The 21,095-nt window shown below is 45.0% G+C and overlaps 1 protein-coding gene across 2 annotated transcripts in view; it reads right to left on the bottom strand.

Annotated features, from left to right (window-relative positions):
• The window catches only part of F11R (F11 receptor), a 38,100-nt gene extending 20,098 nt beyond the window's left edge, over window positions 1-18,002 (bottom strand). For both annotated transcript variants that reach the window (XM_081340402.1, XM_081340403.1), the window contains exons 1-2: window positions 17,891-18,002; window positions 1,357-1,404 (exon numbers count right to left, since the gene is read on the bottom strand). In XM_081340402.1, the coding sequence (XP_081196528.1) occupies window positions 1,357-1,404; window positions 17,891-17,939 (97 nt within the window). In that variant the 5' untranslated portion in view covers window positions 17,940-18,002. The remainder of the gene's footprint in view (window positions 1-1,356; window positions 1,405-17,890) is intronic.
• Window positions 18,003-21,095: the final 3,093 nt, after the last annotated feature.

The raw sequence follows: 21,095 nt of genomic DNA, 5'->3' as shown, positions 1-21,095 counted from the left end.
GAGGCTGAATTCTTTTTGAACAAATGTCATGAAACATTCACTGATGGTTATTTGTTAAACAACAACAACAACAACACAGTTCTTCTAAAAGTAAGTTGTCTATCCCTCTTTAAGCGTGGCTCTGTGTATTTCCAAAAAAGGAATCACAAAATAATTCGGCAAATTCAAGGCCAAGGAAGTCACAAATGTTACCCACGGCGAGCCTCACTTCTGTCTGTTTTCCCATTTTTGCAGCAAAAAAGTTCACGTCTGGCTGGACTTTGTTCTGTTTGATGAGCTTTCAAGTTTTTGAAAAAAGCCACTGATTTTCTCTGCTTATGCCTATGAAATATGAGTGTTATTGTAGTCCAAGGGGAAAGAGTAGAGTGAAGGTCTTATGCCAGACTGTACAAAAAGTTAGAATTCAGTTTTTAATTAACTTTTAAACTTTAGTGACTGTTCAAAGTTACATCACTGAAGAAAGAGACTTACCACTAGACCAGGGGTAGGCAACCTCGGCTCTTTTATGACTCATGGACTTCAACTCCCAGAATTCCAGAGTCAGCTGACTCAGGAATTCTGGGAGTTGAAGTCCATGAGTCATATAAAAGAGCCGAGGTTGCCTACCTCTGAACTAGACCCACAACACACACACTTATAAACATCCCAGCATCCCCAGGGTGACATCATGATGGCTGCCTGGCAACCAGCACATATTTATGATGGTTGGAAGATCCCAGGATCACCTGATCACCATTTCCAATCTTGCCAACCGGTTTCCAACAAGCAAAGTCAATGGGGGAAGCCAAATTTGCTTAACAATTGTGTGATTCACTTAACCACTGCAGTGATTCGCCAACAACTGTTGCAAAAAGCTCATAAAATCAGGCCCCTTAATAATCAACTTGCTTTAGCAACAGAAATTCTGGTCCCGATAGATAAGAGACACATTTTTATTCCTTCCCCTTATATACCTCTAAAAAAAACTGCGGGGATCACATTTTAGAATTCAAGGTTTGGGGCGGGGGGGGGGGGCAAATCACACCTTATACTCCAGAAGAAAGTACTAGAACAACAACATGGAATAGAATATTCTTTAGTGGCCAAGTGTGACTGGACACGCAAGGAACTTGTCTCCGTTGCCTCCTAATTATATCAACTTATTTTATACACATTATTAATTAAATTATGCAACTTATTTAATTATTCCAATTAATTTATAATTCATAGTTCAATTAATGTATTTATTTGGCAACCAAGGTATAAATTATCATGCAAATTCAATTCAATAATATGTAAATGATTACGTATTTTTATTGTAACACTTCATTTCATTTTATAACAGAAAGGGAATGCGGGCAAAGGTTCGAAACTTACCTTTATTCTCCAGGACTTCAATTTTCTCTTGACCCAGAACCAGGGGCCCTAAAGGGAGAAGGCAAAAAATCAAGAAATTTCTCTTTAAGACTTGGAGGAGGGCTTGGCAAGCCGCCATTGTCTATCCTTGAATGTCCAAAGCCTTTTTCCTACAGCTGTTGGAGTTTCTTGCAGCTTCTTACACAACCTCCAAAAACACAGTTTGGTACCGTCAGCCAGACTTTGATCTGGAAAGATCCCACCGCGGAAGATACAAGCCGAAATGCAGCCACCCAACTATGCCCATTGTCCACTTCTGATCAAGGAAGGCTGGCCATGCCCAGGAGGCAAAGAGAGGTCAGCAACGGGAAGATCTTTCGGCAGAAACTGTGATTCAGCGTTTAAAACTACATGCAGCCTAAACAGGAAACTAGGGTTTGAGCAAAGTCATGGAGTCTCAACCGAAGCAGTGAAGCTACGTTAAACAGGAGTCATGAATATCTGACCTGCAACTCAAAGGACATTTACAGAGACCTCCGGGAAACCATCCTGGGTAGATTGAGTCAAACTATAAATCATGGTTTACAAGCTACCCTGGCTGGCTTCACGAAAGATAAGTGTCAACTATGTGAACCATGTTATGGCCTGATGTTGGTTTGCTAGCTTTAGATTGCCCTGAATTCAAAACTCACTATCCGGAACACACACACACACACACACACACACACACACACACACACACACACACACACAACCTAAGAGGGGTTTGGTAAGAGCGGGAAATGGAAACAATCAATCATGATTAATTTATTTTTTTCAAATAACGAAGCTGCACTAAAGTTCACTTTGATGAGTATTTCCCCAAATATCTACTGCACAGTTCTTGACTTACAAAAATTCATTTAATGACCGTACAAACCTAAAACGGCACTGAAAAAAGTAACCATTTTTCAAAAGTTACGACCATTGCGGCATCCCCTTGGTCACATGATCAGAATTTGGACCCTTGGCATGTACTTATGACGGTTGCCGCGTCCCCGGAGTCACGCGAACCCTTTTTGGGAGCTTCTGACAAGCAAAGTCAACGGAGAAGCCAGATTCACTTCGCCAGCGTGTTTCTAACAATGGGAGTGATTCACTTAACAACCGTGGCAAGGAAGGTCATAAAACGGGGCAAAATTCACTTAACAACCGTCTCGCTTAGCAACGGAAATTCTGGGCTCATTTGTGGTCGTAAGTTGAAGACTACTTGTGCAGGCACATTTTTTTTCTCTTCTCCGTTATATCCATCTAAACAAAACCGTAAGAATCGCACGGCAGAAGTTCTGGGAATGCTCTCTCAAGTTTGCAAGTGGAGAACTGAGTCCAGGTTGTGTGGCCTGGCCTGCAAATGCGCCTGAACTAATTAAACTTTCTTCTCCAGGTAGCAGAGGGCAGAAGGTGTGGTAATCCACCTGACTTGTTGAGTTTCTCGTCCTGCTAGTTTCAGCTCCGCTTATTTTCCGCTCCCACGAACAAATGACTCACTTCAGCTGTCTTGGGAGAAACTCTCGGCTGAGTAGCCCAAGAGACAGCAAAGCAGGTGGGCGGGGTGTGATTCTTCTGCATTTGATCTGCAAATGAAACTGGATTTTGAAACTTCTTTTCATCTCAAACACGTGACACCACCGGCAGAGGTGCAGCCTGGCCAGCTTCCTCCACAGCTGATTTGGTCCTCGGTGTCTTACCGATCACTTGGCAATTAAGGCACCTTTTGCCTGATTTGGCACTGCACCAAAATGATGGCGTTCCCAGCAGATAGATAGATAGATAGATAGATAGATAGATAGATAGATAGATAGATAGATAGATAGATAGATAGATAGATAGATAGATGGATGGATGGATGGATGGATGGATAGATAGAGAGAGACAGACAGACAGACTAGATAGAGATAGATAGATAGATAGATAGATAGATAGATAGATAGATAGATAGATAGATAGATAGATAGATAGATAGATAGATAGATACTGGTGGATGGATGGATAGATAGATAGATAGATAGATAGATAGATAGATAGATAGATAGATAGATAGATACAGACAGACAGACAGACTAGATAGATAGATAGATAGATAGATACAGACAGACAGACAGACTAGATAGATAGATAGATAGATAGATAGATAGATAGATAGATAGATACAGACAGACAGACAGACTAGATAGATAGATAGATAGATAGATAGATAGATAGATAGATAGATAGACAGACATAGACAGATAGACGGATGGATGGATGGATGGGAGAGATAGATAGATGATAGATAGATGATAGATATGATAGACAATTAGATATAGATAGATATAGATATAAGGGACGCGGTGGCTCAGTGGGTTAGGACACTGAGCTTGTCGATCAGAAGGTCGGCAGTTTAGCGGGTTGAATCCTGAGTGCCGCGTAACAGAGTGAGCGCCTGTTACTCGTCCCAGCTTCTGCCAACCTAGCAGTTCGAAAGCACGTAAAAATGCAAGTAGAAAAATAGGGACCACTACGGTGGGAAGGTAACAACGCTCCGTGCGCCTTTGGCGTCTAGTCATGCCAGTCACATGACCACGGAGATGTCCTCGGACAAGCGTTGGCTCTTCGGCTTTGAAACGGAGATGAGCACCGGCCCCTAGAGTCGGAAACGACTATCATGCATGTGCGGGGGAACCTTTACCTTTACCTTTAGTAGATAGATAGATAGATAGATAGATAGATAGATAGATAGATAGATAGATAGACAGACAGATACAGACAACCTTTGTTTTCATTTTTTACTGTGGGCACAATGGCAAACATTAAAAATGAAATTTAGTTGCTTGGTCTCAAAGGGTACACATACATAACACACAATTAAACATACCATATGCAACATATGTATAGATCCACACCCTTACATATAAGTAACATACAAATATTAATCACTGCCCATCTTGAATACATAAAGGAAGGAGAAAGCTTTAGAGTTCACAAGGTTAATACTATATAAGGCAATGCTGGGAATTTGGGACTAAACAGCTCCGCAGAAACGAAATTCTTTTTCTGCAATTTAAATCTTTCTCCCAGGGGTGTCTAGGCGAATTATTGACAAATACAGGTACTAGCTTGCTTTTCCAGCAATTTGCTTGTTTTGAATCAAATCAAATCAGTTTATTACAGCCATATGGCCAGGAACAGTAAAATATCCAATTGTAGGCTACTTACATACATACATATACAAAAATGCACTGAGCCTAATCTAATGTTTTGAATCTGGATTATCTTTCAGTACAGATCTATAGATCAGCTTGAGTCCCCCAAGTTTGTGATTTGATGATTAGATCTGTTATGACGATAGAAGTATTTTGCTAGTTTATGTATATATTGTGTTTTTATGTTCAGGTTTAAAGTTAGAGTAAGAGGTTATTTTCTTATATAATTCTAATATTATTTTGTCTATTTTGTATCTTTTATATGATGTTTTTATTTTGATTTGAAGGTTATTGTGCTATATATTTGAAGTTGGAAGATAATCTTTATTATTTCTTGTCACTTTTCACCCCCTGATTGATCTCCCCAATTTTTTTCCGTCAGTTTGTATCTCTTCTTGAAACTTTATAAAGGTGCGTAATTGATTTATTTATTAAAGTTGAGCCCCTCTCAACTTTAATGATAATGGCCGGTTAATGATATATGAATGAATGAATAAATAAACAAATTTGGGGAAAAGAAAGAAAGAAATCTTCTGGTAGGACAAGACTGAATTTTTTTTTTCTCTTGCCCCTTTACCAGTTGATGTTCCCGGAGATGGAAATTTAAAGATCGCTGCAGACTTTGGAAAAATTTAAGGCAGGCAGACTGACACAGGGACAGAGGCTTTTCCATGGCTGGCAGGGAGACTTAATCGTGGAATTGTACAAGAAAAAAAATCAGCCCCTCGGTCAATTTGCCATGTTCTTCTGAAGTCAGGAGAGAAGAGAAATCAGTTTCTCTGTTTTACGTTCTCAAACTTGGTAACTTCAAGATGGGTGGATGTCAACTCCCAGAACTCCCAGCCAGAATGCTTCGAGATGGGTGGACTACAACTCCCAGAATTCCCCATCCAGAATGCTTCAAGATGGGTGGACTTCAACTCCCAGAATTCCCCATCCAGAGTGCTTTAAGAAGGGTGGACTTCAACTCCCAGAATTCCGCAGTTAGCATGTTTTAAGAGGGGTGGACTTCAACTCCCAGAATTCCCCATCCAGAATGCTTCAAGATGGGTGGACTTCAACTCCCAGAATTCCCCATCCAGAATGCTTCAAGATGGGTGGACTTCAACTCCCAGAATTCCGCAGCCAGCCATGACGGCTGGGGTATTCTGGGAGTGGCAGTCCCCATGTCTTAAACCTGTCAAGTTTGAGAAACACTGTTGCAGGGCTGAAACCCTAAACCTTGTCTATTGGTGAAATATTTTTTTTAAAAGTTTATAAGAAGGTCCTTCTGCGTTGTGCTTTGCCTGTTCGATCCTGACCTCCTAGAGCAGGGGTAGGCAACCTTGGCTCTTTTAGGACTCGTGGACTTCAACACCCAGAATTCCTCAGCCAGCTGGCTGAAGAATTCTGGGAGTTGAAGTCCACGAGTCCTAAAAGAGCCAAGGTTGCCTACCCCTGTCCTAGAGGAACCGGAAATACAATCTCATCATCTGAAGGCCTTGGCATCTTCTCTCCTCCAAAGCCCAGCACTCAGGATGGGGCACCACACCATTCATGGGTTGAACCTCAAACGTTTCACAAGGCTCAGAGGTTTGGTGAGATTTCTGCAGGCAGGCAGGCAGGCAGGCAGGCTGTGAGCATCGAAATCTCACAACTTCAGGGCAGTTTTGCAATACACTTCAGGGGACTAGGAAGCAGCGCAACCTGGTCCATGCCAAGAGATCATGCCATTGAAAGGACGACAGAAACCAAGTTTATCTTACGGAGGCATCCTGGTTTCCCAAGGGCCAACCAGCATCTCCTGGAAGTCCATCTGCAAGCGGAACACGACCACTTGCCAGGCAGCCGGTAATCAGAGATAACTAACTGCATTCCTGAAGGACAGAAATTATTCATGACCTTAAACCAGGAGAGGCAGGTCCCCTGCGGGTAAATTTACATTATATAAACTTCCTTACAATCCGGCACTACCGAGTTAATCAGCAAAGGAGGACAGGCAGGCCTCAACTTATGGCCAAAATTGAGAGGAGAACTTCCACTGTTAAGCAAGTCGTGCCCTCTTCCACCACCTTTTTTCCATGGTTGTTAGGAAAATCGCTGTAGTTGTTGTTAAGTAAATCGTGTCCTCTTTAAGTGAATCTGGCTTCCCCCCACTGATTTTGTCGGGAAGCCAGCTGGGAAGGTTCACACACACACACACACACACACACACACACACACACACACACACACACGGGATGCTGCAACCATCACAAATACATGTTAGACGCCAAGCAAACAAATTGTGATCACGTGATTAGGGGGATTCTGCATCGGTTGTAAGTGTGAGGACTGATTGGAAGTCCCATTTTTCATCGCCGTTGTAACTCTGAATGGACAGTAAATGAATCTTCAGTCCTACGATCCTACGGCATCCGTAATTTCTCAATACTGCACGGTTTCTGTCCAATGGGGTTCAAATTTTGTCTCGGCCTTAAAAACGGAATATGACAAGGAAGTCGGTCACATTTTGGGGTCCCATTTAGAATTTGGGAAGCCTGCACAAGCTCCCCTCGAGTTTCTAAGGATGTTCTCCGTCAACCCACCACCTCCGGGGAAGATGCATTTCTTTCTGCATTTTATCCAAGACAGATGGGCATACAAGTAGCCCTTGATTTACAAACATTTGTATAGCAACCATTCAAAGTTACAATGGCGCTAAAAAACAACAACAAACAAACACACTTCTGATTGATACTCCTATTTACGACCGTCACAGCTTCCCCAGGATCATGTGATCAAAATATGGGTGCTTGGCAGCTGGCACGCACTTCCGTGCCAGTTGCAGCATCCCAGGGTCACGTGATCGCCATTTGTGTCCGTCCCGGCTGGCTTCTGACCACCCCGAGGCAAAAGAGAAAGCCGGATTCGCTTAACGACCCTGGCAAAACAAGTCGTAAAATTGGGCAAGATTCGCCTCGCTCAGTGAGAGAGGTTCTGGTCCCGATTGGGATTGTAATTCGAGGACGACCTGTACTTCAAAGCAAAGTTCTGAGGCAGAGGGATTCTCCATCTGAGATTCCATCAGAAAAAGCCTAGATAGGTCAAGGAACATTCTAGAAAATAAGGATTCCCGGTCAGGTTCTCTCAACTTTTTCAGGCAGGACTGTGTGCATCAAGCCAGCTTGCGTAATCCCAGGTGGTTGCTCTGAGATCGGAAGGAAATAAATAAATGGTAATAACATAATCTTCAGAGGGTTTGCAGTCTAGAGAAAAGAAGGACTAAGGGGGACATGATATAGCAGTATTCCGGTAATTGGGGGGCTGCCACAAAGAAGGGGGGGTGTCAAACTATTCTCCAAAGCACCAGAAGGCAGGACAAGAAGCAACAGATGGAAACTAACCAAGGAGAGAAGCAACCTGGAACTAAGGAGAAACTTCCTAACAGTGAGGACAATTAATCAGTGGAACAACTTGCCTCCAGAAGCTGTGAATGCTCCAACACTGGTGGAAGTTTTAAAGAAGAGACTGGACAGCCAATTGTCTGAGATGGTATTTTCTTGCCTGAGCAGGGGGTTGGACTAGATGACCTCCAAGGTCCCTTCCAGCTCTATTCTGATTGATTGATTGATTGATTGATTGATTGATTGATAGGGTTGAGTAGGGTTTTATCTCCCAAGGTTTCAAAGGACTCCATGTTGGGAACAATCTGACCGCTGACCCTCTAGCCATCTTTAATGGGCTTTCATCTCTTGACTTGACTTCTAAAGCTCCTCCTCAAAATCTCTCATGTTCCATCCATCCATCCCCATAAGCCTGGTATATTTGGGGCACCCCATGTTCCCCATTAGTTCTGCTCTTCCTAGGGGAACTTCTCTATCCTGGGGACTGCCCTGTGGAACAGCTTCCCACTGCAATACAGGTGGCCTCATATAAGACCTCGAACTCTTGACCGTTCTCCCAGGCACTGGGCCTGTGCGGGCAATCCTTCATTAACGGGTCCAGTAGCATATTGATTAGCAGTTGCCCCTCAGTTTTATTCTGGTTTTTATGATTCCTTTGTGTCTATGGCCAAGGGTAGGCAACCTTGGCTCTTTTATGACTGGTGGACTTCTACTCCCAGAATTCCTGAGCCAGCATGGCTCAGCTTGGAAACCTCTCCCTTTCCCCTCAGCGTGGCTGGCTCAGGAATTCTGGGAGTTGAAGTCCACAAGTCATGAATGGGCCATAATTCCCCATGCTGGCTCAGGAATTCTGGGAGTTGAAGTCCACAAGTCATGAAGGGACCATAGATTCCCCCATGCTGGCTCAGGAATTCTGGGAGTTGAAGTCCACAAGTCATAAAAGAGCCAAGGATGCCTACCCTATGCCATTCAAACAAATCAGGAGGGAGGGAGGAAGGAAGGAAGATGGAAGGAAGGGATGGGAGGAATGAAAGGAGGAGAGAGGGAGAGAGATGCTCCAGTGACAGAGAAGCTTTGTCCTGTTATTAGGGAGAAATTGAAACTATGACTCATGCTATAGCATTTTGCCAAAGTTATGATGACGTTTGTCACTTTTATACCCCTCCAATTTTAAGAAACTTTCCCCAGTGGCTCAGATAAATTAGATATACAATAGAGCTGGAGGGACCTTGGAGGTCTTCTAGTCCAGCCCCCTGCTCAAGCAGGAGAACCTATACCATCTTAGACAAGTGACTGTCCAGCCTCTTCTTAAAAATCTCCAGTGATGGAGAGCCCGTGATTTCTGGAGGCAAGCTGTTCCACTGGTTAATTGTCCTCACTTATCAGGAAGTTTCTCCTTAATTCCAGGTTGCTTCTCTCCTTGATTAGTTTCCATCTGTTGCTTCTTGTCCTGCCTTCTGGTGCTTTGGGGAATAACGTGACCCCCTCTTCTTTGTGGCAGCCTCTCAAATACTGGAATAAATTTTATATCTTGGTTCAGACTCTAATGTTGCTTTAATTGAAAATGGACATGTGCTATAGAGAGAGAAATGATGAAATATTGCAGTTTAACCTAGATGTCATTACTATTTTGTTCTCCTTATTTCATTTTGTAACTTGCCTGGGAGAAACTGTTGATGGTTATCGTCAGACTGTATAAATTGTCAGAGGAAAAAAGGAAGGGAAGAAGGAAGGAAAAAAGGGAGGGAAGGAGAAAGAAAGAAAGAAAGAAAGAAAGAAAGAAAGAAAGAAAGAAAGAAAGAAAGAAAGAAAGAAAGAAAGAAAGAAAGAAAGAAAGAAAGCTTGTCTGCCTTTGAATCCAGGGGCCATGGAGGCAGAGGTGGGAAAGGCTATTTATTAACCAGAAGAATTTAGTCAAGTGGAGCCTTCCCCAGCCAGAGTTTGCACAAAGTGTGCCCTTCAGATTCCACAGGGCACAGACATCCCCCATGGTTTGTGCAGACATTTTTTTCTGAGTCCATGAAAAAATTATAAATTGGATTGCAACAGACCTTTTAAGCAGAGTGCCGAACTGAAAATGCAGCAGTTATTTCTTTAAAAAAAATATTCCCTTCATAAATCACACTAAGCCACATTTTGGAAGATCATTGAATAAAGCTTAGTTAGCTAAGCTTGCACATAAAGCCATGTTTTATAAAGCTTGGTTTATTCTCCACACTGCCTATATTAATAAAGATACTAAATCGGAAACGTACAAAACTATTGCAAAATTTCAGCCAACGCCACTTCTGGGGAATTCTGTGGCAGCAAATGGGATGTTGGGACCCTCTAAAGCAGGGTAAGTTTAGGATCACGTGGTAGCTGATCATGCTAAAAGAAATGAAAAATCTTACCAAGGACGACCTGGTAAATATAATATTTGATTCAGAAACACCTTTTAGCCGCTGGGCTATTACTAATCCTCATATTAAGTCCTCCATAGTAGATTTGTAGCCCCTAGCTGATTTTGGCTGATCTAAAGAAAAGCAAAGCAGGTTAAATTGGTGGTTCTAGGAAAGGAGACCACTAGGAAATCCCAGGGCTGGTTTAATGGTTGATTCTCAGACTGGAAAGGGTTCAGCAAACGGTTTTATAAACAACCAGCTTGAAGGATAAAGGTTATTCTTTTATAAATTGTATAAAATGTAACACCAATGTGTGAGGAGAGACAGGAACATCGACAAAAGGTGAAAATTACAAGTAAAGATCATCTAGGGATGTGAAACAACTTCAAGAGAATGACTTAAGCTTCTTAGGGGTGGCGTGTATCGTGAAAAGAGTATAAAATGCCTGGTTTGAAACTTGCTCAGCGCGCTCTTTGAACCCAATCCAAGGGTCTAAGAGGCCGTGTTTGCAAACGCTTCTTCTTCTTTCTTCCCCACCCCCAATTTTCTTTTCAATAAATCTTTGTTTTTTGTTAACCAGACTTGTCTTCGAGTTGTGAGTATCCAATTTTGGGTTTTGACATCTCACCAGCTCGTTATCAGGGAGAGGTCCACTAATTCAAAGGAATGATATAAAAAAGGGGAAACGATACACATTGGGTTACTTTGGCCATAGATGGGAAATTATTCAGTTGCCATAATTTTTCATTCTCACCTCTTCCTTCTCAATAAATTTTGCTTAAAAAGCCTCTGTTTGGGAAAAAACAAACAAACGCCTTTGGCTTTGGACAGTTAGCAAAAAGCCCGGAACGCTGCAGCTTAAACAGGGAAGTTGAAGAAATATTAAGCGTTACTTCCTGCACGGCAAGTGCAAAAAATGTTTCATGTTTTGGGAGTGGACAAAGAAACACAAAGTGGGGGGGGGGAACCCTCCAAATTTTCTCCCAACCGCCTTAAGCGCCATTAAGGAGTCATTTGGTGCAAAGGGGCCTTGTGGAAAATCTTTGGAAGTGGCTTTGAAGGCAAACAGAAAGAGGATTTCTTCAAAGGAAAACAGACCGGAGCAAACAAAAGCGATAATTCACACAGACAAAGGGTCATTTGGCCTCTAGCTACAGATGAGGATTGGGACAAAGGCTTGCGTTGCCAAGGTCTGCTTGCCCGCTGTGAGTGGGCTCCTCGGCGCTTGGCGATTTTCTTGCAGACATTTCGTGACCCAGCTAGGGAACATCATCAGTACTAGATAGGATAGGGGTGAGGAGGAGGAGGAGGAGGAGGAGGAGAATGACTGTGCTAGAAGGGAGTGGGGTTGGTAGAGAGGAGGAAGAGGAGGAGGAGGGGAAAGAGGCAGAGGATGATAACTCTGGGGTCCTTGTTGTTCTCTGAGCTTGGTGGTTTTCTTGCAAAGTTTTCATGACCCAGCTAGGGAATATCATCAGTGCCTGAAGGCAGTGGCTTGCCCTGTAGCGCTAAACCAACAATCAAGTAATTAATAATACTCCAATCAAGGAGCTACCGGCTCTGAGAAGCATTCAAACAGTGAACAACAGCCTAATCTAGGAATCACCCAGCACACCCCCACCAACCCCCGCATATAAACAAAGAGCAAACCTCACTGCCTTCTAGCACTGATGATGTTCTCTAGTTGGGTCATAAAACGTCGGCAAGAAAACAGCTCAGAGATCACCAAGGACCCCACAGCGCAGTCTTGAGCTACAAATATTCTCACCCATTGGAACGATAAGTAGATTAGCTGCTCCAAGGGTTATTTTAAAAAAGACTTTTATTAAAATTATTAAAACATGAAACAGAAATCAAACCAAGATCACAGGAAAAGGGGGAATAAAGGTGTCCGTTAATACGGTTTGTTGTTATAGAAATGGCTAGGATTGGCTGAGCCGAGGCTGTGACTTCATTCTGCACTGCGCTGAAAAATGTTGGAAGTCAAATGGGGAAACGGGCTGCATATAAATTAATAAAGATAAACTTAACGAATCCGTAGATATAGAATTCGTATGAGCAAGCCTCGTGAAATATGGGGCTCGTAGAAAATCTAGTAGATTTAAAAAGCACAAATTGTATAAGGGTGTATACACACACTTGCATAAGGTTTGCATTATGTTATATATAGAACAATAACTCTTTACTTTCACAGTGACATATTATAATTTATTTTTTCTATTGCATTCGTCTCATTTTTTTAAGCCCTCGTTCTTGCATTTTTCGACAACGTGCAGTAGGCCCCTTCGCATTTTGTTTCTTTCCCGCTTCACTCTTTTCTGTTATTTTTTTAAAAGCAATATTACACACACCGAGGCACACAATACGTACGGTATATTTTTTTTTAAAAAAAGAAAGGTAATAACCCTACAGGCTGGGGTGCTCAGACTGCGACAAGGAAAGGAGAAATGGAGGAACGTGCAGATTTCATTTCCCACAATGCCCCAACTGGCACCGGCATTGCTGAGAATTTGGGAAACCAAAATCCACGGGTTCATTGCTTCATTGCAAAGAAAATGGTGGTTTTCTCCTGGAGTTGAGAAGCCAAGGAAAGGTCCCCGACTGGAGGGCAGTCTAGACCAGCTGAAAACAAGCCCAAAGGAGGGGCTGCCTCATTTTTCCATGGCGGGACTCTGGGCCACAAGCTGGCACTTTGGATGGGTTTAGCAGCAGTTTGGGAAATACAAGTAGTCTTCAACGTACTACTACTACTACTACTACTACTACTACTACTACTAAAGGTAAAGGTTCCCCCGCACACGCGTGCTAGTCGTTTCCGACTCTAGGGGCCGGTTCTCATCTCCGTTTCAAAGCCGAAGAGCCAGCGCTTGTCCGAGGACGTCTCCGTGGTCATGTGGCCGGCATGACTAGACGCCAAAGGCACACAGAACGCTGTTACCTTCCCACCGGAGTGGTCCCTATTTTTCTACTTGCGTTTTTACGTGCTTTCGAACTGCTAGGTTGGCAGAAGCTGGGACAGGTAACAGGCGCTCACTCTGTTACGCGGCACTCGGGATTCGACCCGCCAATCTGCCGACCTTCTGATCGACAAGCTCAGCGTCCTAACCCACTGAGCCACCGTGTCCCTTACTACTACTTACTTTACTACTACTACTACTACTACTACTACTACTACTACTACTAATAATAATAATAATAATAATAATAATAATAATAATAATAATGTTGGAAGGGACCTTGGAGGTCATCTAGTCCAACCCCCTGCTCAGGCAGGAAACCCTATACCATTTCAGACAAATGGCTGGCCAGTCTCTTCTTAAAAACTTCCAGTGTTGGAGCATTCACCGCTTCTGGAGGCAGGATGTTCCACTGGTTAATTGTTTGAACTGTCAGGAAGTTCCTCCTTAGTTCTAGGTTGCTTCTCTCTTTGGTTAGTTTCCACCGTTTTGTTTTTTTGTCCTGTCTTCAGTTCCTCAATGTACGACACCAATTGAGCCCAAAATTTCCACTGCTAAGTGAGACAGTTGTTAAGTGAATTTTGCCCCCTTTGACGGCCTTTCTTGCCAAAGTTGTGAATTGAATCACTGTTGTTATTGTGTTACTAACACGGTTGCTAGGTGAATCCGGCTTCATCCATTGACTTTTCTGCTCAGAAGGTCGCGAAAGGGGAGCATGTGACTCCAGGACCCTACAACCGTCATAAGTACATGTCAGTTGCCAAGTACATGTACTTGGTCCCTGGTGCCCAAAAGGTTGGGTACCTCTGCGCTACCCCAAGGGCCCTTCCAATTCTATTGATTGATTCGCTCCGATCGTTGCCGAAGAGGCTTCGCTTCCAATTCGTTCTGTCTCTCTACAAACCTGCTCTGATCTGGCACCTTTGAGCTTTCTGTCCACACATTAAAGCCAAAAAGAAAAGTTAGACAGCCAATGTTGTTAGTGAGGGAGAAACCAACCTCTGCCCTCGTTCTCGTGGAATGGATGCAAAGGCCAGTCTGACTCTCCTTTCCGCTGAAACTCAGAAAACCCAACAGGGGAAACAACTAGCAAATATAGTAGTAGGAATAACTCCCGTGCTAAGATGAATGTAAACTGTCACAGAAGTTAGTTAAAATTATTTCTCTCTCTTCTATTTCTCTTTCTTTCCTTCTTTCTTTTCTTTCACCTTCTCTTTCTCCTTCCCTCTCTCTCTCCTTCCTTCCCTCTCTTCTCTCTCTCAACTTCCTTCCTTCCCTCTCTCCTTCCTTCTTTCTCCTCTTTCCTTCCTTCCTTCCTTCCTTCCTTCCTTCCTTCCTTCCTTCCTTCCTTCCTTCCTTCCTTCCTTCCTTCCTTTTCCTTCCCTCCCTCCCTCCCTCCCTCCCTCCTTAAATGAAAATAAATGAATCATGAAAGAAGCTAAATAAAATTCCAAATGGATTTTCCCTGAAGTGAGTCACCCACCCACCCACCCTTCTTTGTTTGTCTCACACTTTCTCAGTAATGCAAACATCCCCCCCCCCAGGCCAGGGGCTTCCCTTGACTAAAACTCCAGGCTTGATTGGCCAAAAGCCAGAAGCAGGATTCAGCCAATCAAGAAGAGTTTCCTGCCAAAATTAGCTTCTTCTGATGACTTTCTCCTTTGGCCATCACAAATCTTTGCAAATCATTTAGGATGAGAGAAGCAGACCAAAGGTGCTACATTGCTTAAATCTTTCACACAACCCCACAAAAATTGGGAAATTCAGGTTAACCAGATAGAATAACTAAACAAGTTACTGAATATTCTGGGAAGAGGGATTATATATATATATATATATATTTAGAAGATGCTGGCTCGTTTTCTTCTGCCTTTCGAAATGGGGGAAATCCTACCTCACGTCTTCGGAGTCTTGTCGGGCACATAGTCCTCGACTTACATTTAATGACCCTTCAAAGTCACAACAGCGCTGGGGGAAAAAGTGACTTACGGCCATTTTTTCACACTGACGACCATTGCAGCATCCCCCTGGTCCTGTGGTCAAAATTCAGACCCTTGGCAACTGACTCACATTTAGGACGGTTACAGTGTCCCGGGGTCACGTGATCCCCTTTTGCAACCTTCTGCCAAGCAAAGTCCATGGGGGAAGCCGGATTCACTTAACAACCGGGTTACTAACTTAACAGACGCAATGATTCACTTGACGACTGCGGCAAGAAAACTCATAAAATGGGGCAAAATCCACTGAACAAACATTTCACTTAGCAACGTAAATGTTGAGGTCAGTTATGGTCGCAACCCGAGGGTTACCTGTATTTTTTTTCCCTCGCCTTTCTCTACATATTAAAAGATCCCACATTTCCACTCACTTTCTGGCTCCAGGTAAGCAGCCTCTAATTGCCCCAATCTTTTCTAGGCTGCGGCCATCTGGCCTTGTGGCCATAGACGCCAGTTTGGGAAGCTTTTCATTGGCATTTTGTTCTTGCTTTTTAAAATTGTCATTACACTAATGGAGCTGCTGTGCAAAGATTACTGTAAGCTGCCACAGACGATATCTCCATTTTGAGATCTCTTTCTTTCTTTCTTTTCTTTCTTTTTCTTTCTTTTCTTTCTCTTTCTTTCTTTCTTTCTTTCTTTCTTTCTTTCTTTCTTTCTTTCTCTTTCTTTCTTTCTCTTTCTTTCTTTCTTTCTTTCTTTCTTTCTTTCTTTCTTTCTTTCTTTCTTTCTCTTCCTTTGTCTCTTTTTGCTCTCTTTGTCTTTCTTTGTCTTTCTCCCTTTTTCTTTCTCTTCCTCTTAGTCTCTTTCTTTCTCTCTCTCCTTCTCTCCTTCTCTTTGTCTCTTTTTCTTTCTCCCTGTCTCTTTCTATTTCTTTTTGCCTTTCTTTCTGCCTTTTCTGTTCCTTTCTCCATCTCTTTTTCTCTTACACGCTTTCTCTCTCTCTCTCTCTCTCTCTCTCTCTCTCTCTCTCTCTCTCTCTCTCTCTCTCTCTCTCTCTCTCTCTCTCCTTCTCCTTCTCCTTCTCTTTCCTTTTCTGGCGATAGACCACCCTCAGCTTCCTTTCTTTGTAACTTCACATGAATATTCTTCAGATACTAAGCCAGACAAGTTTTAAGGGAACCCAACCACTCTCTGCTGCGGTTTTCCAAAGGCGGGTCAGAAACAGTCCTAATCCCCTTTGAAAAAAGCCTTTGGGAACCCCCAGACCCTAAACTTCCAAGACATCCCATCCCCAACAGCAGGAGGCATAAGGAGATCCGGGCCAGGCAGGGGGGCGGGGGGGGGAGTGTCCGTGTGCCCACTCACCTTTCCAGTAAAACCCGGGTGTGGCTTGAAAGAGCAACAGAAACATGAGCCGGCTTGCTCTGGCCCTCCCTTTCAACAATTATTTTCCAAGAGAGAAAAGTGACTCAAAAGTGCCCAACAACTTTTTGTGTTTTAATCCCCAGCTCCTTGGTGGATTGATCAGGAACGAAACTCTTGTTTTGTCCACCCGCAACGTCCTCCCCGCAGGAGTCAGGCCTGAAACCACCCCTCCCTCCTCCAGACTCTTCTTTCGAAATCTTTATCTCCCCACACACACACAAGCACTGCAAACAGGAGCCAGCAAAAGAGATCCGAAGCCAGAGAGCTGGGCGGGCGAGCAGAATCTTAACGCCATTAAATAGTCTCCCGTGAAAGTTTGCCAACTAAGTTGGCCCCTCTAGGCAGAGGCCAGTTTAGTAGCAGGAATCCTGGATTGGCTCAGATTGGGAATTGTAATCTATGATTTGGACCCCAGTCTGTTTTCTGTGTACTTTCAAGGAAAACAAAGGCCAGTGGACTCCACAGGATAAATCCATGCAAGAATGGATTTCAGCCTTGAAAGTTGAAGGAGCGTTTCTCAGTCGTGACCACTCTACGATGGATGGGTAGACTTCGACTTCCAGAATTCAATTCTGGGAATTGAAGTCTACCCATCTTTAGAGTGATGAGGTTTGAGAAACAGGCGTTTTACGGCATTGTGTGAACTCAATGAAGCCTTTGCTGCTTCAATCTTTGGTTAAACCAGGGGTAGGCAACCTTGGCTCGTTTATGACTCGTGGACTGGCTCAGGAATTCTGGGAGTTGAAGACCAGGAGTCATAAAAGAGCCACGGTTGCCTCCCCTTGGCTTAAACAAACTGTGGCTTAGCTCCAAGAATCCCCTTTCAGGAAACAACATTAAAAACAGGAGTGGGGGGGGAGGGGGAGGGAAGAGGGAGAAATCTTCATCCTTTGAAAAATAGTCCCCCCCCAGTCAAAAAACAGCTGGTGTCACACACACCCCACACCCCACAAAAGAGTTCAAATCAAGGGGTAGAGGGTCACCTGCATGAGCGGGGGGGGGGGGGTGGACTACAAGATCTCCCCAAGTCCCTTCAGCTCTATACTGACTGATCGCTGGAGGTTTTTAAGAAGAGCGGGGGGGGGGCGGCGGCGGGGGGTGTTCCACGGCGCTTAGTCACCCCCAATTCTCCACCGTGGCCCCAATTCTTAGTGGGGTGGTTTCCCCCCCCTCCCTCCCTCGGGGAGATCTCGAAGTGGGGGGATTCCCGCAGCCCAAGGGTTTGACCCCGTGCCTTTGTGGGCTGCCCAGAGCGCCCCAACTCACCCCAACCTGCGAGCAGGAGGCACCCCCAGAGCCAGCCGTGCGCCGCCATCGCCGCTCCTCTCGCCTCGCCCGCGGCCAGCTGGCTCCGCTGCCCAGGTGCGCAGGTGAGCGCAGGCGGGGCGCTCATTGGCTGAGCCGCCCGCCCGTCACCGCCCCCTGCTCAGGTGAGGCCCCCGCGGGAGGGGGGGTAGACGAGGAGGGGGGGTCTCGTCCCGGAGGGGCTCTCCCTGGCTAGGGAAAGAGCCCGACTTTCTCCGGACTACCCCGCTTGGATTTGGGTCCCAAGTTCCGCGGCCCCGATTGGGGGATGGCGGCTTCTTCACGGCTTCTGTTTCCCCTTCGAACGTGGAAACCTCGACTCCGAGGGCCGGGGAGGGCTCCCGGAGGTCGTCTAGTCCAACCCCCCCCCCCCCCCCCGCTCAAAGCAGGAGTCCTAGGAGAGCAGCCCGCTCAAATCCCCGTCCAGCCTTTTCTTGAAAACCTCTAGCTTTACAATTGTTGAATCGTTCACGATCGGGGTTGGAAGGGATCTTGGAGGTCTTCTAGTCTGATCCCCCCCCCCGCTCGTTCAAGGTAGGAAGACCTTATTGAATCCAGGAGAAATGACTGTCCGATCTTTTCTTTAAAACCTCCGGTGATGGAGCACCCAGAACTCCAGGGGGAAGGCTTGTCTGTCTATTTGTCTATTTATCTCACAGAATCATAGGGATGAAAGGGGCCTGGGAGGTCCTCTAGTCCAACCCCTGCTCAAGCAAGAGACTCTACACCAGGGGTGTCAAACTGCCGGCCAGCGGGCTGGATGCGTCATGCTGAAACCGTGCCCACCCCATTGCTGGCAATGGGAAAAAAAACAACAACTCACGCTTCATCACGACACGTCACGTGACATTGCGAGTTTGACACCCCTGCTCTACACCATCCCGGTCAAATGGCTGTCCAATCTCTTCTGAAAAACCTCCAGTGAGGGAGCACCCGGAGTTTCTGGAGGCCAGTTGTTCCACTGGCTAATATGTTCTAACTGTCAGGAAATTTCTCCTTAGTTCCTGGTTGCTTCTCTCCTTGATTAGCTTCCATCCGTTGCTTCTTGTCCTGCCTTCGGGCGCTTTGGAGAACAGGGTGACCCCCTCCTCTCAAATATTGGAAAACTGCTGTCATGGCACCATCCGTCCTTCTTTTCATTAAACTAGACATATCCAATTCCTGCAACTGTTCTTCGTGTGGGTTAGCTTCCAAGCCCCCTAATCGTCCTTCTTGCTCTTCTCTGCACCCTTTTGAGCGATTCTTTCCTCAATATTAAATTAATAATTACAAGAAATCCTTCTTTCATCAATACTCAGCATTGACTTGTATCACAGGGCAAATTCAGCATGGGAAGCATGAATTCTAGGTTGACCCCCCTCCTCTTTGTGGCAGCCCCTCAAATATTGGAAGATACTATCATCTCCCCCCTGGTCCTTCTTGTCACTAGACTATAAAGGTAAAGGTTCCCCTGCACATGCGTGCTAGTCGTTTCCGACTCTAGGGGCCGGTGCTCATCTCCGTTTCAAAGCCGAAGAGCCAGCGCTTGTCCGAGGACGTCTCCGTGGTCATGTGGCCGGCATGACTAGATGCCAAAGGCGCACGGAACGCTGTTACCTTCCCACCGGAGTGGTCCCTGTTTTCCCACTTGCATTTTTACGTGCTTTCGAACTGCTAGGTTGGCAGAAGCTGGGACGGGTAACAGGCACTCACTCTGTTACGCGGCACTCGGGATTCGACCCGCCAAACTGCTGACCATCTGATCGACAAGTTCAGCGTCCTAACCCACTGAGCCACCGCGTCCTAGACACACACAATTCCTGTAACTGCTCTTCATGGGTTTTAGCCTCCAGCCCCCTAATCTTTGTGGCTCTTCTGCACTCTTTTTTAAGATTCTCCACCTCTTTTTTTTAATTTTGTGGCAACACAATATGCACGCTATGAGGAAGAGCCTCAGCTTAACCCAGCCTTGGGTTTGTTGAAACAAGGATGAGAGGCACCTGGCAAGCTTTCAAGGTCTTGTTATTCGACACCCTTTCGGTGCCTGTGGCTGCACCAGCTGAGCGGAGACTCTGCCCGTTCAGAGATGCAATTCTCAGATGCTCCAGCAACGGGGACCCCAAAAGTGGGGGGACGCAATGACCACGGTCGCCCAGCACATCCTCAAGTGATCAGTGTGTGAAACTGGGTCTGGAGGTGCTATTGGTGAGGTTGGGGTTTGGAGACGCATTAGGGGTGCCCGTCTCCGATGGGCAGCTTCGCCCCCGAGCTGCTTCGTTTGTCGCGGGGACTTTTTATTAAAGTTTACAAAGGTAAACTATAGAACTTGGAATAAATTCTAGCAACGGCTAGGTAAGCGAGTTAGAGAGAAAGGAATGGGATATGCAAGTTTGAAATTTATTTTGAGTAAGAATGATACCATACATTGAAAATGTAGTATTGTTTCTGATAATCTATTATACCTATCATTGTTATTACTAGCTTTATTACCTTTATTTATGTATATTTACCCAGACAATAAGGGACGCGGTGGCTCAGTGGGTTAGGACGCTGAGCTTGTCGATCAGAAGGATCGGCAGTTTGGCGGGTCAAATCCCGAGTGCCGCGTAGCAGAGAGAGCGCGCCTGTTACTCGTCCCAGCTTCTGCCAACCTAGCAGTTCGAAAGCACGTAAAAATGCGAGTAGAAAAATAGGGACCCCTACGGTGGGAAGGGAACAGCGTTCCGTGCGCCTTTGGCGTCTAGTCATGCCGGCCACATGACCACGGAGACGTCCTCGGACAAACGCTGGCTCTTCGGCTTTGAAACGGAGATGAGCACCGGCCCCTAGAGTCGGAAACGACTAGCACGCATGTGCGGGGGAACCTTTGCCTTATTGTCTTGGAGCTGCTGAGAGACAATCGAACAATGGGGAATATTTGACGTTATTTGATCTGTCCACCCTAGATGTCTCTTGGACCCTCGTCTCCGTTTACAAAAGGATCAAATTCAAGAGTTCACAAGACCCAGATTTAGTTGGATTGACAGCTCCAAGTCTTTACATTGTACTACCATGCCAGTTCCTTAACGTGGATTATGGTCTCTCTCTCTTTACGGTCAGCTGACTCCTTCTGGGCAAGGAGCAGTATCTCTGGTTAATAAAATAAGGAACATTTTACTGCATAACAGCTTTTGCAGCAATAAGTCAT

Source organism: Vipera berus (assembly GCF_964194415.1).
Source record: "Vipera berus genome assembly, chromosome: 16".
Lineage (NCBI taxonomy): Eukaryota > Metazoa > Chordata > Lepidosauria > Squamata > Viperidae > Vipera > Vipera berus.
The sequence above is the reverse complement of the archived record's forward strand: the minus strand, read 5'-3'. Positions and strand labels throughout refer to the sequence as shown.